This window comes from Excalfactoria chinensis, chromosome 4 (genome assembly GCF_039878825.1).
Source record: "Excalfactoria chinensis isolate bCotChi1 chromosome 4, bCotChi1.hap2, whole genome shotgun sequence".
Classification (NCBI taxonomy): domain Eukaryota; kingdom Metazoa; phylum Chordata; class Aves; order Galliformes; family Phasianidae; genus Excalfactoria; species Excalfactoria chinensis.
Window position 1 is genome coordinate 49,099,467 of NC_092828.1, and position 18,579 is coordinate 49,118,045.

At 39.3% G+C, this 18,579-nt stretch overlaps 1 protein-coding gene across 5 annotated transcripts in view; it reads right to left on the reverse strand.

Annotated features, from left to right (window-relative positions):
* The window catches only part of DCTD (dCMP deaminase), a 45,703-nt gene that overhangs the window by 6,016 nt on the left and 21,108 nt on the right, over positions 1 to 18,579 (reverse strand). Inside the window, exons 1-3 of one of the 5 annotated variants that reach the window (XM_072335737.1) lie at positions 12,772 to 12,875; positions 9,589 to 9,700; positions 8,111 to 8,246 (exon numbers count right to left, since the gene is read on the reverse strand). In XM_072335737.1, the coding sequence (XP_072191838.1) occupies positions 8,111 to 8,246; positions 9,589 to 9,700; positions 12,772 to 12,803 (280 nt within the window). In that variant the 5' untranslated portion in view covers positions 12,804 to 12,875. The other 4 variants (XM_072335740.1, XM_072335739.1, XM_072335741.1 and 1 more) reach the window with 4 other exon arrangements.

Here is an 18,579-nt window from a genome sequence, read left to right on the forward strand (position 1 = left end):
CCATGACTGACACTGTAAACAGGCACTCAAGTGTGGGTCTGAGCTCAGCCAGAGACCTGTGTATGCAGACAACACTACGCAGACGTTTTTTTCCACTGCTTATTTTGAAGAACAGATTAAAAAGAAAGGGGGAAAAAAAAGGAAAAAGTTGTCTTCCTTCCATACACGTGAAAATTAAAACAGGCAAAGTTACGAGCACAAGCTCATAATATGGTTGCAACTGTGTAGTGACCCCTGTGTACGTGATTTCAACACACAAAGAATAACTGAGTGTTGCACATTCAGCATGCAGGAATCCTTATTGAATAGAAATGTTTTCCGTATGTGCTAAAGGTCTACATGGAACTTTACAGCCTAACATACAGCACACAAACTTCCCCGTGTAGGCAAGTCACTAAGGACCAAACACTTACTAAAGAAAGCTCAGCATCAACTTAGACAAGCTGCCCCCAGAATCGCTATAATTACACTGTTAACGTGTCTTCTCATAAAAAGTAGAGCCAGAAAACAATGTAAAAATAGGAAATTAACAACAAAGAAAAAAAAGAAAACACGGTTTCTGTTACTATTATTTCAACTACTATTATAATCGCATCACACTGTATTTTAGACTTATGCCGTCAATTCTACAAGATATAAAAGCATATGAACTTTTAAACTTCAAAAACCCAGAAAACACTTTTAACTCCTAATATATCACTGAGTTAATTTTATACAGCCTTCAAAGAAACAGCCACAGAATCATTCTTCTGGGGGTTACAGATGATGAAAAAAAAACCCACACCCTAATTCTTTCAGTAAATATTTCTACTTTACTAAAACTTAGAAGCCTTCAGCCATAAAAACAGATACGTTTCAGTATTAGTACCACAATAACTTTCTTCCTGCACTGATGAGAAATAGCCTTTAAGAAACTACAGACTACCCGACTTCTCACAACAAACCTCCTCCCAAGAAAAAGCAATTTCAGGCCAAAAATAACTTACAAAAGATCATCAGCTGGAGTGAGGGAGGGAGATATTTTGCCTCCTGACTATCTTAACACAATCTGAAGTTAAAAACAACTACGACTCTCTAGAGTGGAAAGAGAGACAAAGAAGGCACAGAGATGATAACATGGAAGAAGCAATCACTTAAAGACAAGAAGCACTGGAGTCTCCAGCAAAGCTGGCAGGATTTAGTTTCAAAAACCAAAGGAGGTGGGCTTTTCATGCACACTGTAGCTCAACCAAATATTCCTTAAAGCACAAAGTAGTAGGAGACTAAAGGTTTGCATTGATTAAAGCAGTCCCCTTACTTCCAGTACTTTCTCCCCCCTTGTTTATTGAGCTATTAATTACAAAACCATTCTGGCTCACTAGATTGAACTTGGAAAATTATTCTGGGGAACTATTATATTGTGTCTTTGCTTTATACATTCCCTAGACACCTGCTACTGGAACCTGTAAGAGATATTAGGTGAGATGGTCCATAATAAGGAACAGGCATCAGACAAATACTTTCAGGTTTTGTCCCATAGTTCTTCACTCCCTCTTCCTCCTTTTTCTATCTCTGACAAATAGGTTGTGACCACTGATCCATTCATAGATAAAAAAAAATCTACAGATAGCAAATTATTTTACAGACCTGACCAACTTTGTATTACTTATAGACTAACAGAGTAGTACTTACAGAGTTAATAGAGTAGTAGTAATAGTAATAGAGTAATCCTTATAGAGTATTACTTAGAGACAAAAGTCAAACCCAGGATTTCAAAATCCCTAACCAGTAAGGAGAGTAGTTCCCATTTAAGGTGTTACAAAGTTTTCTAACCTATTAAGAGCTTCAGCTACTATTAGTAAAATATAGTTCCCTCTCAGACAGTAAGATGCTGTCTTAAAGAAACCTTGCACAGGTTCATAGCATTCAGAAACCTGAAAGCTGTTTATTTAAGCAGACTATTAGAACGAGAATTTCTGCAATATCCTCTGGGGACCCTCAGTTGTTTGGTCTTATTTTTTAATAATATTCACATATAGTTAACATTATATGAGGTCTATTAGGTCTTCAAGATTGGTTTCTGTGCTGGAAAAGTGGCTTGAAAAGTATTCTCTGAAGACTTCATTAGCTGAAGAAACAATCATACAGTAACACAGTGCGTCCTGTGACATTTCCTTCATCTACTACAATGTACATGAGAGGGGGAAAAAATAGAGGACTGAATGCTTAATTTCTGGTAGTATTAATTACTAATTGTGTTTCTATCCTTTCTTGTTGCATATCACTTTCTGTTGCATATGAGGTAATGACCATCCTTAAACCTACTCATAAACACGAGACAACCCCCCCACTTACCCTGATGGTCATTTTTCAGTATTAAACACTTACCATGAACACGTTCTTCCTGATTTGCAGTGTCAGAACGACTCTTCCCACTTTCTAAGACTGTTCTGGTCGGTGATTTTATAAAAACCATCAGGACTACTCAAAATGTTTATTAATACTATGAAAAGGCTTGACTTAGAGCTTGGAGTATAGACCACTGTAATATGTCATATTTGAAACAGAAATCAAAGGAAAAGCTCCAGGAAGTAACCTTTCTATGTAGCTAACTACTAACAAAAACAGACCAAGAATCTGGAGAGTTTATGCACTAAATATGGTGTTACATCTAAAGGGAATACACTTCAATGCGTATAGAGCATCATGCAACATGTTTTGACTTATTTATTAACACAAGATTTTCTCCTGCCATGTTAACCAACTTGACAAACGTTACAGGCCCCCAGAACAAATATAGTGTACTAGCAAGGTGTCTGCAACATAAAGCTGCACAAAAACAGATATGGGGAGTTATGTAATTTGGCCCACTTATTTTCAGTCCTCTGGTAAAATTTTCACTTTTTCTTCTGCCCCTTGTCCATCCCAACTTAGTCCAAGCTCTACCTGCCTGTTACCCTCTACTTGCCACACCTAATGTTGTACATAGCAAAGACTGTGGAAGGCACTGAGGCATTACTGAGAAGCACTGGCTCTGCAATGACAGCCCCTGGGGACTTTGGTTATGGAATTGTAGAACGCTGCCAATCTTATTTCAACCTTTGTGAAAGTGCGGGGGTGGATGCTGCTCACTACATTAGAGTAAAACAGAACACTGATGTTGGGCTGATGCTGCTCACAGCTACTTCTGCTGAATCTTTCCTGCTCCGTGTGCTCTACGAGCAGTTGCTGTGGTCAGGTCAGGAAGGCAAGGTTAACATGACCAGATTTCATTGAAGTCTTAGCTTCTTTAGACTGCAGTCAGGAAGAGGGAACAGCCACACCTCAATAATTTGTTCTGTGAAAAAGGAGAACTGGGAAGTGAACATGGGGACTACCCAACCCATTTATGAGCATCACAAAAAATCTGCTGGAAGCAGGCAGGGAAGCCCTTTGCAGAACCTAAAAAGCAGTAGCTAATCCAATCCATTCTTACCATCGCACTCCAAGATTGTACTAATCTGAACAGAACACAGGGCTGCTGCTTAAGGGGCAAGTGCAATAAGAGAAATTATTTCAAAATTCCCAGACTTCTTAGACATTTGGCGTATGACACTAGAATTAGCAAGAAATCCATGCAGGACAAGAGAGCGAGAGGCTATAGGTGGAGAGCATCTCCTATATATCCCCTCTACAGTGGAAGCCTCGGCTTTGCACTGCCAGTTGGAGAGAGTGCATCACACTTCTTCACGGTGCCTTATCAAGTTTTATGCTGTCAAAATAACAGCTTCTACAAAAGTAACATTTGCCTGCATATCTTCAGGCGTTCATCTCTTTAAAAAATTGACGCAAAGCTCATAATCCTAACACGACAAAATGTTGCTAACAGTTTGTTTCATTTTACACAGCAGGTACTGTTCAATTAGAGTATACTTTCTGCCACAGCACATATTTTATCGTATCTGAACCTGTATAAATATTTGTAAGCATATTTACTCAGTATTTTCTCTATTGCTTAGAGGTTTCTATATTTGCCAGTCATTTTAATTTAAAACCCTCTTAATTAGAGACTGGTTGTCAAATAGATGTTCTTAGATTACAGTGGAGACAGAGGGCGTAACAGGAGCATAGCAACTAGCATCAGTAGTAAGACTTACGTTAATAGGAGAAAAATGTAGTGTTTTAAATGATCAGTGAGAAGAAATAATGCATCATCAAAGCTTTGCATTCATCTAACAGCAACAGGGGGCACTCACTTTTGACTCTGAGAGCCAGAATTCTGTCTAATTATTAAGAAATTCCCCTACACTGTACTGAGCACAAAGCCTTAGGAAGAGCTTTTAATAACATCTTAGTGAAGTGGGTGTTCAAAACTAGCTTTCTATTTCTCTGAGGTGCACAGAAACATCCCCATTTCTGTCACTGACTGGCAGCCTGGAAAGAACCAGTTCCCACAAAGCAAAGCAACAAAAGCTTGATTTTGTGCTGTGAAAAATGGCGTTGAGCAAAACATTAACTACTTTCTGAAGCAAAAAGGCTACACTACCAACCTGTTCAAATATGTTCTGCAGCTCAAATGAGAAGTTTTAATTGGTTTCAAGATTCTCATAGGGAACACAGAGTATCACTATGGGTGGTTTACATCATGATTCCTGTATCATCCAAACACCTTACAAACATTTGCATTCTCTAAGGCAAAGTGAGCACTACCTAGCATTTTCATGCCTTCTTTCAGTAGCAGCTCAGGTTGCGTTTAGATAAGGGTAAAAATAATTTTTAATCAAGCACAGCCCTTTCCTTAACACTGCACTGTGCACAAGTCACACTTCACAGCGCAGGCGAGATATGTACAACGTACACTACATTGTGGCAGACACAGATAGCCGAGACGCTAGGGAATTTCAAGCCAATAGGACTCAAGATGCAGTAAAATGTAAGAGTGACAGGATTCATTTAGCCTTAAAACAAAAGTTCAAAAGATCATTGCTATCAGTAAGTGCAAGAGGAAAAGGAGGAAGGGTTGATGGCACTCAGTACAAAGAGCTAAAAGAACAATGCTAGCATACACAGGAATGTATAAAACCATCAATTTAGCATGGAAATAGGAAGTTTTCTAGCCATAAAAGAGTGAAACTGATCAGAGCTGTGAGGTCAGCGTATCCATCTGTTCTGCTGGAGCACAATAAATTTATTACAGGATCACCTAACACAGTTCTGCAAGGATAGCTTCTGGGTCCGATCCCCTGCCGTGTCTGTAACACTAAACACAGACAGGGCCAGGGACTGACCGTTGGCCCTAAGGCCAACTGGCATATGCTAGTTCATGTTCATCTTACCCAGGTGTCCATCAGCACTACATAGAACTTGGTCCTGGGTTTCCACACAGCTCCACATCTCAAGAGTCCCAGGGCAGCACAGATTTATTTAGTATGTTTCAGTTCAAACTGCATAAAGAAGTAAGATGACTTTTTTGCAGCCCACTGCAGTGGTACTTCCACAGCATGAAACAGAGTATGCATTGCATATCCCCCAGTATGGCCTGAGGGAGGGAGGAAGGTTAAGCATACTGTCTCAGCAGGCTTTGCACAATAGGAAGAGTTTTCTTACAGCCCTTTTTCCACCCTGCACTCTGGAGCAGCCACTGAGGGAGCCACTCAGAGCAACACCCAGGCTTTGTTCTGGAGACAGCCCTCTGGAGTGGTCCAAAACAGAGGAAAAGTGAGCTGATGTTTATGCTAAACTAATGGAGCACTTAAAACAATGAGGTCAACACTAAAATCCAACCTCAGCCCTTTTCTGTAGCAGTGCAGATGCATAAAATAGCTCTAGCAGACATCTTATAGGTTAGTGTGGTGGTATGTGCACAGTTACCATCTTTACACAATAAACAACACCCCAGCTCTAGTGGAGTCAGCACCAACATTGCCACGATAAGCTCACAGTGCACACAGTAAGACTGTACTATCCTTTAACAAGATAGTCAAGAAAAATCAAACTAAAAAGTTCAATTTACACAAATGCAGTGATAATTAGCGAAAGCAGTAAGGAAAACATGACAGTTTAATGAGATTTTAGCAGCAATTCTAAGTGTTGCTTTGAATCCACCAGAATTTTTTAAAGCAGATTTTATTTCTTATACATACTTGCCTGGTCTGTCAACTGTGCTATCAAGATTAATAAGAGACCGCTAGATTTTAAATGATCTGTGAATTACAAAACAGGTCGTTAATTCGTCACAGTAGACACTCTGTTACAAAGCTGTGATGTTTTTTAACGAGGTGAAGACTGAGATTCTTTGGAGGAAAGGCACAAGTTGGACCAACTCCTAGAAATGAACTCATCTCTCCAGGCTTTCAAGACTGATAAGTGCATTTTTTAAACCACCGTGTATTAACTTTGTACTTGCTAAAAAAGAAACATTCCACAGCTTTTGCAGCCAGCGTTAACTAAAAATAAAATTTTAAAGACACTCATGTTTTATTGTATAAAACATTTTCACAAATCCCATACAGTTTTTTAGTCTAAATCGATGAGTTTTATATTTGAGAGGCCTATTTCTGCATCTCTCCTGGAACGTGCTTAAGTCCCAACGACCACACACGCTGATCATCGTTCAGAACTGAGAACTTACAGCAAGCATAACGACTCAACCAAAATCGATATTCTCTTTTCAGCTTTATCTTTAATCAATGGGCTAATGTTTGTTTCCACACCCTATAAATAAAAAGCAGTCGTACCATGGTGAACCATTGTAGTATCTTCATTATATGTAAAACCAGAGCTTCTGTGCTTTAGAGCAGATGTTAAAATTTGGCATGAGCACTTTGGATGAGCACAAGAAGTTTCCAAGCTAACGCAAGTCCTATTTCTGTATCACATCAATTTTTAGAAGTCACAAACTAGAAAACAGATTTCTTGGACAGAAATAAATACTTCTTATTGGAGGGGCCAGTATCTTTATAAAAACCAAACTCTGGTGCTCGTTTCCCCTCACCTATGCAAGGGAGAAATTCTCAAGGGTTCTCATATGGCTTTGTGGCTCTTCCCCTGTCCACTCCTGAACCCAGGAGGGGCTAAGATGAAGCACAAAATGAAGGAGCTACCCATTTTTCCTGCTCCCACAGCTCCTGCTGCACTGGTCTCACCCCACAGAGATTCAACAGGAGGTGGGGTGGAAGTAAAAGCATGAAGAGGGATTGAAGACAGCACACACTCCCCCCTTCTTTGTTAGGCTTAACCACAGTTCATCCCCAACATCAGCTACTGAAATCTGCAAGGCAACTCTCAATACTATTTCCATGCCCAACAACAGTCAGTCCTCATGGAGTGAAGCCTCAGGCAGCTCAGAGAACTATCCTCTTTGGTTCCTGCAAATCACGCATGGCCCAAAGGTCTAACTGTGCAGCCCTGTTTGATAGATGTGCCAATAATCACAGAGGACCCTTCAAAGCAGGCTTGCAGAAGGCCAAACTAAGCCTGCTGTGAAGATACAATCCAAAGATGCACTCAGCTTTATTTACCATGAAACTGTCTTTGCCCCTCATTCATTCTCTCCATTTAGTAAAGGTGAATCAAATCACAGGTTGAAATAAACAGTGAAAGACAGTTTACTTGTAGCAGTGAGAATCTACTATGACACGAAATGAAAAGAAGCATGGAATGACAGCATGTGATCATACACTTATGACAAAATTCAACTTTATGAGTCATAACATGTATTGTCTATGCTACAAACACCTGAATATTGGGATTTCTCACAATCACTGCAGTTTTAATACCAGTTAAAATAATAGGTATTAGACTAATTATTTATTTTGCACATACGTGCTTTCAGTAATTTCCATGGAGATAAACACACCAAAACAGCAATCATTTGCATACACTGTGTGCTGATAAGCTGCATTATATCTGCAAGACTTCATTACACAGTCCATAATGGCTAACCATTTATAAACACACTTCATAAGGAAGTCAGCCCTTCACGAATACTTTTAATTTACTTTCAGAGCTGTGATTTTTATTTTGATATATCATGTACGAGTGCATGAATAGAGACGGAAGAGTGGAAGAAAAGTGACTTAAGTTTTACGAAAGTGACCATTCCTGTACAGCAATGTGTGTAGTCTGACTGGTCAGCTACAAGTAGCCTTACCGTAAGGATACTTTGTGTCTAATCTATGTGCTGCTGTTCTTGTCCAAGGTAGCATATCATCACTGCAGCCATTAGGCATCCCATTGTACCCAATTCCAACAATCTTGTTTTCTGAATTTACAATACAGGCACCAACCTGAAAAAAAAATAAGACTTGCATAGTACCAACAGCATGCAAAAATTATCTTCTTGATATATAAGACTTGAAAACTCAGTCCTACAAATTTAAGAGATATGAGCTTTATCTTATATAAGTCACTGTGTTTTGAATGTGACTGGGCTACAATAAACAAGGTCACAATAGTACCCAGCTGGCAGACCAGGGCAGATGCAAGCCTGCTACCCTCTAGCCACACAGTCTCCAGCTCAGTCTGCCGGCACTGTTCCTCATCTGAGTACAAAGCGAACCAAGTTCAAGGAGCAGAACCAGCACACAACTAACAGTTCTACGCAGAAGTTTTCTGTCTTCAGCTCCCCAGACTAGCTTTTCCAGTGCAATAGAAGCAGCAGCAGGAGCTAAAGAAAATGGATGGAAGACTGAACAAAAATGTGGTAGTTCTGACCTAGATAGAGACAAGCACTCAACCTGTATGGCTTGTTTATGCAAACACACACCAAACGACCAGACGCTTTAATTCCCACCTTCTACTACTTTAATCCAAATCTGCACACAGCCCTTCTTTTAGACTGAGGAAGTGATGAAGAATTTTAAGTTTTCTGTCCATAATTTAGATGTACTGAAACAGCAATAGCATTGCTTTTTATTTACACAATGTGTTTATTAACCAGCATTGAGTAAACAAGAATTTAGCCCTGAATAAACATACTTCAGAGAACCGAAAGCTGTAACATACAGAAGCCAGCAAGTAATTGAGCAGACTGTTTACGTGCATTTTAATCCACTGCTTTGTTGGGATCTTCTTCCTAAAATTTTTCAGGGAAAGGAATACCAACAGGTTGTTTGGGTGCTGCAGAACTGTGTGTCTCATGAGAGGTTATCTATCACCTCCAATCAATGTAAGTGCAAGAGAGGTACACCAGCAAAGTAAAGGATGGAGAGAGAGAGAGACAACTTGAATGCAGTAACAAACAAGAAGGAAATTTTATACTCTCACAGGTGAGGAAAAGGAACTTCTGAGATGATGAATCTAAAAAAACAATAAAAATTATGATCTACAATTTTCAGTAGTTATATCCTCCTCTAACTGTAACTCTATTTACAAGCAAAAGGAAAAACTAACCTTCAGATGAAAAGAATATTTACAGAACTCCAAGCTACAAATGTACACACAGAATTATACACGAGATCAGACCCAATAAAACAATTTCTGTAACAAAAAATGCTGATCATGTTAAAAATTCAGAAGCTATACACTGAAATGACTTTTAATAACATAACCCTGAAAGTGCTACATGTGCATCTGATGTGATGTGCAAGGCAGATTAGGTTATGTTACTCTTATATATTGCCTTCTTACCTGAGAACTTGGGTCCTTGCTTCTCTGTGCCGACAAAAACGCAACTGCCATAAAATATTCAGGCCATTCCAGATAATCCTCTCGTTTTTTACAGGATGCTTCATTGCCAAAACTATAGTTTCCAGAAAAAAGGCAGCCGTCAGTAAATAACACTTAGGTGAACTTACTGCACTGTATTCTTTCAATGAGCATAAATTTAAAGTGATCTAAAGGATTAGAATCTCACAAAGACCACCTTTTATTCACCAGTAAAATCATCAGCGTTACATGCTTTCCAGGAACTCAGATATGCAACATTTCAGAGGAAAGGAAACCCAGCAAGGTTGCAAATTTCTGTTTTAGATAAGAAGGCTGAGCTATTCAGAGCACTGAGCTATAAAGACAGAGCAATTTATCCTTGATAGATAACACCTTGTGTATTTCTAAGATTCAGGTATATCTTGTACCGGCGTTCTTTTCACTCAAACAACATAATCATTTTTGTGATGACTGTGCTAACTGCAAGTCTCTAATCTAAGCTATTTTGTACTTCTGCCTATGACAAGTGTTCTCTAGATTTCTATTTGGAGGCTTCCAGTGCAGTCATTCGTTTCTGCCTGTACAATTATTGCTGTGAGTCTACTTCTTTTGACAACACTTACAGGCAACAGTCTGAGGTTGTAAACCATTCTGATAGTCCAATGCTAAGCTTCTCCTGAGATTATGACCATTATGAAAGCCCCCTAAAAGCTGATGAGATGGGTTCAAGAACTTTTCCCTTAGACAGAATGTATAAACGTGAACGAAAAGCTGCTTCTTTCCCTACACTGAGGGGTTTATTTGAGAGAAGGGGCAGGGGAGAAGTGACACGTCACTTTCTCTTGCCTTCTTTCAGTTGAAAGACTTCCTGGACAGCATAAAACAGAACAGGAAGGTATCTGTGCTTTTCAGAAAAAGAAGGCAAAGACAGATGCTTTTGTGGTTTTTTTTTCCCACCTTCTCTCCAATATCGTAAAGAATTTAATTTCTAGGAAAATATCAAACCCAAAGAACTGTCCCCCAAATCCCACCTAACATTGCTACACTTGAAAACCAAAACAATGTAATGATTTTAACAGCTCTCTGGCCATCCCCAGACAGAAGTTCAGTACTTTTCCTCCTGGATTCCTCTTACCAGGAAGACAGCTTAAGATGTTTTAGGGAAAAAAAAAAGAGAGACTGTCATACCCTTCTAGCAACATACAGCCATGCAGAATAGTTCATCAGAGGTAGCCGCAAACAGCAAGACATCTCGCAGCCATTCTAATGCCAGCGCCTTCCAAGCACAAACATTGGAAGACAAGCATTTTGTTAATGATTGTTTTTATAACCAAAACCATAAAATAGCATGCGTGAGGCTTGTAGTTAGCTTGTCACACTGAGGTTACACTATTTAAGTGAAGAGAATGCCAGTACATAATAGAACTGTACTTTAGAAACCCACAAGGCTCTATTTACCAAAGACAAATTACTGCTTTTGAGTGGTTTATATGTGGCACCTTAGAAGTAAGCAATTTTGGCTTCTTCTTAGAATGAATGAGGATTATCATTAAGGCCATCATCTCAGTGTAAGATGGGAGAAACATACATTCTCTGTGCAACCAGCAGGCCTCTCTCACACTTTGACAACACTGTAAACAGTGTCAAAAATAGCCTGTTATAAAAACAAACATAAAAATGAGGGTGCTCAAACTAGCTTGAATTGTCTAAGAAATAGGAACTGTGTCCTGCTAACAAAGAAAAGTGTTTAGAGAACAAGAAGTTCACAGCGGAAATTAAAGACTTCCCCTTACACACTTCTTGCCAAACTGAAGGTGGACAGGTTAACTGAAATTATAAGAAAATGTTTCAACTCATTGGAATGATTACCTACAGTGTATCACAAAAGTAGATTTTCACACTTCAAAACCCCAGCAGACTTTAAATGAATACTCTACTACACTCCTAAGTAAGCGACATTCACAGTGATGTCCTCCGAGAGCCCTCAACAAAGATAGCTAACACCCAGTGCAGAACTACACCAAACAACACGTTCTGGGAAAAGCTCTCCAGAAAAATCACAGTACTCAGAACTAAGAGATCCTGAGATCTCCTTCTGTTAAATTATTTCCTAGTAAACCTTGTTATTAAAAGCAAAACAAAAACAGCAAAAGCTACTATTTAGTTCTCTTATAATACAAACGCCATGCAAGTGAAGCCCCTCAGAGCTTTACAGCATATCTGAGAAGTGAGAAGAAGGCTCACATCAAAGAGAACATGAAAAAAAAACAAAACAAAACACAAAAACTCTCACTCAATTATTTCTATTTAACATCACAGCGTTTGGCTACATTATTCCTTCAGCTCACTGCACAGGAGCACGAGTGTGAAATGGGTATAAAATGCTTCATTTCTGATTAAGCAGAAGCCAAGGACTTGGCTAGTGGTCTAACACAAACAGGAAAATCAAGCATAAAGATTTTGGGCAGCTGATCATCCTCCTCTCACTCAATTGCAGGTTCTAGAATTGCATGAAGAATATCTGCTCTAAAAAATATTACAGCTTGCTACACAAAGCGAAAGTTAGTTTTATCCTTGTGATAATTCAAACAAACCTATAAATAAAAGTAATAGGAAGGGAAAGCCACGAAGATAACACTACTCAGAGTTATCTGGACGCAGTGCTCCAGGTGAGGTCTACACAATGCTTCACCTACATTGTATTTTTTCTCCCAGGATTGGTTTCTAGTGAAAATCAACTACCACTATTTTGTCACTCAGCTCACAAAACTTAGGGTAAAAGGCCACGCGTGTATTTCTTTCTTTAAAAGCACCCTTAACCCTTATGGCCTTGTTCCCCAAAAGCCAAATGGGACACGCACTCCCGCTGACTTTTTGCATTATCTTCCTTACTCCTCATCGTTTTGCCTGTAACTGCTGCTGTCCCAGATGTGGATGCCGCTCCCCGAGGCACGTCACGCTTCCCCCCGCCGAGCTGCCGAGCCCCAGCCGAGCAGCACACGCGCTTCACCCCCGGCCCGATAGCATGGTGGCGAAGGAGGGAGCCGCAGAGAGAGCTCGAAAACGGCAGCACCCCGCACCCGCGGCCTCTCCGCCCCGTCGTGCCCCTCCTCGCTCAGCGCGGCCCCCGCAGGCCGGCGCAGGGCAGGAGGCGGAGGAGCGTACCCGTTAACGTGCCCGGGATGATGGCCGCTCATCCCGCCGCTCTCCGCCGTTTGGCGCCAAAGCGGGAGAAGGCGGAGAAAGGGGCGGACGAGAGGCGGGGAGCCGCGCCGCCATGTGAGGGCGGGTGAAGAGCCCCAAACCTCCGGCTGACTGCAGCCAATGGTTGCGGGTGTTGACCACTGCAGAAGTGTCCATCTAAAGGACAGTGCTCACGGCTGTGGTTAAGGCCATCCCAAAAGACACAATGGTGATAAAAACAGAAGTGCATATTGCTAATGCTTTCATACTCCATAGTCTCAGAATCAAAGAGGAGGAAGGGACCTATGGAACTCACTGAGTGCAATCCCCTGCTGAAGCAGGCCCCCTGCAATAGGCATGTTGCACAGGTAGGCATCCAGATGGGTCTTGAACATCTCCAGAGAAGCCTGATCCGGTGCTCTGTCACCCTCACTGTAAATATGTTTTTCCTTATGTTCATATGGACCTCTGTGTGTTCCAGTTTGTGCCTACTGCCTCATGTTTTGTTGCTGGGCACCACTGAAGAGTCTGCCCCCATTGACAACTCCCATGTTTTATAAACAGTGATAAAAACATACATATGTTTCTAAACATATTAAGTGCACTGTTTATAGCCCCCCCAGGCTAAACACCCCAGGTCTCTCACACTCTCCTCATACCTGAGATGCCCCTGGGCAGCTCCACATCATCTCTGTGGCCCTTGCCTGGGCTCTCTCCAGCAGTTACCTGACTTGCTTGAACTGGGGAGCCCAGAACTGGACACAGTACTGCAGATGTAGCCTCAGCAAGACAGTGCCAAGTAAAGCTGCTGGCCATATTCTTTTCAGTACACTCCAGGATACCATTAGCCCTGGCCTCAAGGGCATACTGTTGACTCATGGCCATCCCGTTGTCCATTAAGACACCAAAGTCCTTCTCCTTAGTTTGTTCTTTTTTTGTTTGTTTGTTTGTTTTAATAACTGACAAACCATGAAGTATGAAAATATTGCCTAATTTCACAGATATTCTTATTTAGTTATCACAATAAAAGTTGGCTTAAGCAGCTAACACTTTCAGCCCTCAGAGTGAGAAAACTTATTTCAGTTTATAAGAGCTCTGTGATCACAATTTCATATGGACAACAAGTATTCATTCAAGTATTCAGAAAGGAACAATTTAAATGCAAGGAAAAGAAATGAAATTTAATGAAAGTACCATCAGTCAGAAAAACATGAGCCTGAAGGTGAAATGAAAGGCCTGATTATGGTTGATCACGAAGAGAGTTAAAGAGCACTCATTTAATTAATCTGGAGAAAAATTTAGCATAATGCAGTTCAAAAAGTTTGCTACTATCTGTATATGTTTCTGCACTCTTGAAACATGAATTAAAATTAATAGTGCTACAATTACTCATGCTAAATTTATTACTTTACATAATTAAGATTCTGCTGACATACCGTAACAACTACTAACCTTTCAAAAACAGTGCTTATACGCTGATCATATACAGAGAAGGAAGGATTTTCTGCTCTGTGAAAACTGATGAGGGGGTTCTCACAAAACTGGAGGCTATCACATTTTCCAGCTAATCTTTATAAAACAGCCAGAACCAGATTCAAAATAACAGAACCTCTATTTCACAAGAAGAAACCAAACAAAGATTCTTGCTCTCTTCCTTTCCTGTCAGAGAAGTAAGAAATACAGACTGCAAAATAACTGCTTTTACTATTAAGCGACGAGGGTTTCATTTTGTTCAAGTTTCAACTTCATATTAAATTATATTAGAATTGTATTATTTTTGAAATTCAAAAGTTACATGTTTTTGTCATTTTAGTAAGTAAGTTTTCGTAATAATTTGAACCTATCCCTATCTCCATCTGTTAAGTCCACAAATTCTCATATCTCAGGGTTTATTGACTCTTGCTTTTATCTCGTTCTTCCTCAATACAGCAACCAGATCAACAACATTCAGAATTTCTAACAATACATCAGCGACTCATGGCCTGAGAAGGAACATTTTTTGATTGAATTTTCAGTCAATAGACTCCTACGGTATTGCTAAACGACACGTTTTCTGGAAAGCCAACTACGTGTTGCTTTTCTTCTGTTTGACTGTTTGTGTGTGTTTGGATTTGCTTTATATACTGAAAACTGCTGTTATGCCCTGGTTGTCACTCCTGCTCTGACAGTGTGCCGTGGAGGTGGTACCTGGCATGACAGCCTCTTTGCTCCTGCACATATCAGAAGTAGGTTATATGACTACAGGTATCTAAGGAAAGTATGCCTGAATTAGATGAGATCTAGGCCAGGACACTGTGGTATAAACATCGGCCTGCAGTGAGGGCAGTTAGCTTGATTTTCTACAGATATGGAGCAAAGTGCCACAGCCTGGTGTGTTCAGTAAGACCTGCCTGCTTTCCACCTAACTTGAGTCCTCTGGAGCTATTGTCTGAATTCTCTTCTTCACTATCTGTCTTATGCTTTGATCTAGAAGCTTATTTACATTCTTGATCTGTCTCAGGACCATTTGTATCTTTGTGACAGAACTGGAACACTAACTCAAAATCCCTGTTAAGAAAGGCATGCACTCAAATAAGCTGAATTTCTTCTAACTTCTATCTGACAATTTAGCCCTGTCCTTAAGCACTTCTCCTCTGTCCCCCAAAAGCAGGATGTAATAAGAAGCAAGGAGTACCTCAGGTGCTCTTTTATAGAGTTTTTTTTGCTTTCTCTCTCATTTCTTAAATGAAAGACCTGAGCATGGAGGATCATGAACTTGTGCAGGTGTCAATAAAGAATATGAGCTGATTACAAATATTTTAGATGTTCTTCTTAATGAGAAGCTGCACAAATTTGAAAGGCATACTAAATATATAACCACCTGCAGGATGTTCATATTTTTAATTATGAATTTTTTATATTCTACCTTTTTTCAATTTTGATAAAAGTAAACTAAGCTGAATTTGGGAAAATCCAACGTTTCAGACCCTTTCCCCATATTTTTGCTGCTTTCTAGCAGACTCTTAACTTTGTTGGCAATCAAGATCTCTCCCCGAATGCAGTATACACCTAAGTTCATTCAGAGAGTAACATTTGAGATTGGCCAGGATATGCAGTATACAGTTTGCTACACAACCCTGAAATCACTCTCAAAACGTAAGGGAAAAGTAAAAAAAAAAATTGCTAATGAGTTGTTGTTGTTGTTTTTCTCTAACAGAATGAATTTTTCAGGAACTAATTGCTAGATTTGGAAAGAAAGACAAATAAATAAATATGACAATATGTTTCCATATCTGCCAGCTTCTTAGCATCTGTTTCTTATCTGTCTCCCAGAGAAGCTCTGTTAGCTGACATGATAATCTTCACAGTTAGAGAGGAGGATTCATTTTTAGGCAAGTCTAATTGTCCAAATATTTTTTTTCAAGTAGGAATTTCTGCTTGGGTTAAACTTTTCCTTCGGTATTTGCTTAGACACTAAGAACCTATTCAGTCCCAGTGCAGCAGCTCATCATACACTGAAATTCTCAATTTCTATACTTAATTTAATCAAGATTATGAATTTATGACCTTCTGATCAATTGGCATTTGTTGCAATATAAGGCTTTGTCAACAAACTCTTGTCAATGCAACTCCCTCGCTAGAAGACATAAGCAGCTTCTTAGTAAACCTACGAATAGACTACAAAAACCTGCTGGATTTGTGTAGTGTAGTGTTTTATTTGGAAAGCATAAGCATTTCAGAATTGCTGCAGGAGTTTTAACTTCAGTATATAAAACTGTACTCTATATCATGTTGGAATTACTTATAAATAACAAATAATAGCAGCAAAATAGCAGTTATTGGTCAGAACCAAGTATAATGAGGATGGTATCATGATAATTTTGGAGCAGGTGAAAGCCCATTGCAAATCCGCTATTTGCAAACTCAGGTGCCAGAATTCGGGACATCGCTGCCTTTTGCTTGGATGCATACATCTTTACAGATTTGTAAACATTGCCAAAAAAACCCCACTTATTGCTGTCAATGAAATTGTGCATGATGAGCGTCTCTGGCAGAATCCATCCAATACATCCAGTATTTCAATGATTTCTAAGGCCTAATGGAAACCTCAGATCTGCTGGCTTGCGTATTACTTTACCTAAGTTGGAATGCCAGATTTAAGCTTTTTTTCTTCCAGTCCAAGTCTTACACTATTTTTAATATCACATTATATGTCTTCTAGACTCAAATTCTCTGCAATTTACCAGCTCCCTAAATCCAGCTTCTAACCCTGTTGACAGCGGCTACGAGTCTTCTCTGAGATCTTTTATTTGCATTTATTCTCACTAGAATCACAAATGAGCATATAATAAAACAGTCTTCTTATAATAAAACAGTCTCCAATTCTGTTTTTAACATTATGGCTATTTTTCATCTCACCTAAAATTTTTAAGAATGTGGCACTTTTCCTTGTTACGTCTGTCTGCTTGTTTTATTCATGCTGACCTTTCTGAAACAGGCAAATAGTATCTTCTCAGTATCTTGATTCCCTCATGATTACTTTAATAGCAGTATATTCTCCAGCTAGATTTATTCTTTCAATGTGTTATTTGTTGATGTTTTCTCTTTTTTTCACCCCCTAAAATGTATTTATCTCTATCTCTAACCAGACCTCTACTTCTTTAGATTCCTTGTTCCGTTCATACCTGCCCTTACGAGCCAAATTCTCTGTTTTATGCAATCCAGTTCAGAGACAAGTGCTAGAGAAACAGACAGTACTGTATGTCATCTACTCTCATATCTCTTTCAAGAATAAATCCTAGATAATCTTGCTAAGTCATCCTTAAGAAAGTAAATTGAGACATAAAGTCTCAGACGGCAAGACTTTTGGCAACCCTTGTGTTTTCTTCTTCCAAAAGATAAATGACCGCCTATGCCCACCCATACTGGTCATAGTCCCTGCTATTCCCTAATTGGAAATGAGAAATTCATTTTCTGCTTTTAATATAACATTTTACATTCTTGGCATTCTGCTTCTGTACTTAGCACCTGCCTACGTTCTTAACAACCTTCTATTTCTTCTGTTAGCTTCCTCTTACTTTTCGAGGCTATTTTTGATATCTAAGAAGGTTATTTTCAACTTCCATACTTTTCACTTTACCATGATTTTCCTGTCATGCTCGTTGTTTTTTTTACATCAATTCCACAGCATTTGCCTAAGTGCCAAAATCTCTTACAGTGCATCAGTTTGTAATAACACTAACTGGACAATAACATGGGCTGTCCTCACTACAGCAGACGTTTAGAAGAAAGAAGCCTTTACTCAGCTGTTACATACAGATAATCTTGAACACTTGTATCCCTTCACATCTGGGCAAATGGTTTGCACTTTTTAGGCTTTTTTCTCCTTGATATAAATTCCTTTTATGTTTATCTCCTCTTACCTCAGTGCTTTTTCTCTTTACCTTTCTTCTTGTTCCTTTTATTTTTTTCTTTGTTTATGATAAGCTTTAGATATATTCTATGGAGAATTCTCCTATTTTTATGTATAATTTCCTGTCATTTATCTTAGCTGTATCTTTAGATTTCATTATTACTGCGTGGTAATACTTCAATCCTCATATAAAAGCTGCTATACAGAATCATTTTCTTACATATTCATATGGGCTTTAGCATGAATAGTTTTAAGTAAACATGCTAAATCCATTCAGTAATAAGAGACAAATTACCCTGTCAGCTATCTTGTGGATTAGGGTAAAAAAAAAAGGAAAAACCAAAACAGGCAAGTATTTCAGGATTCTTAAGATAACCATCTTGGGCAGCAAAATTAAA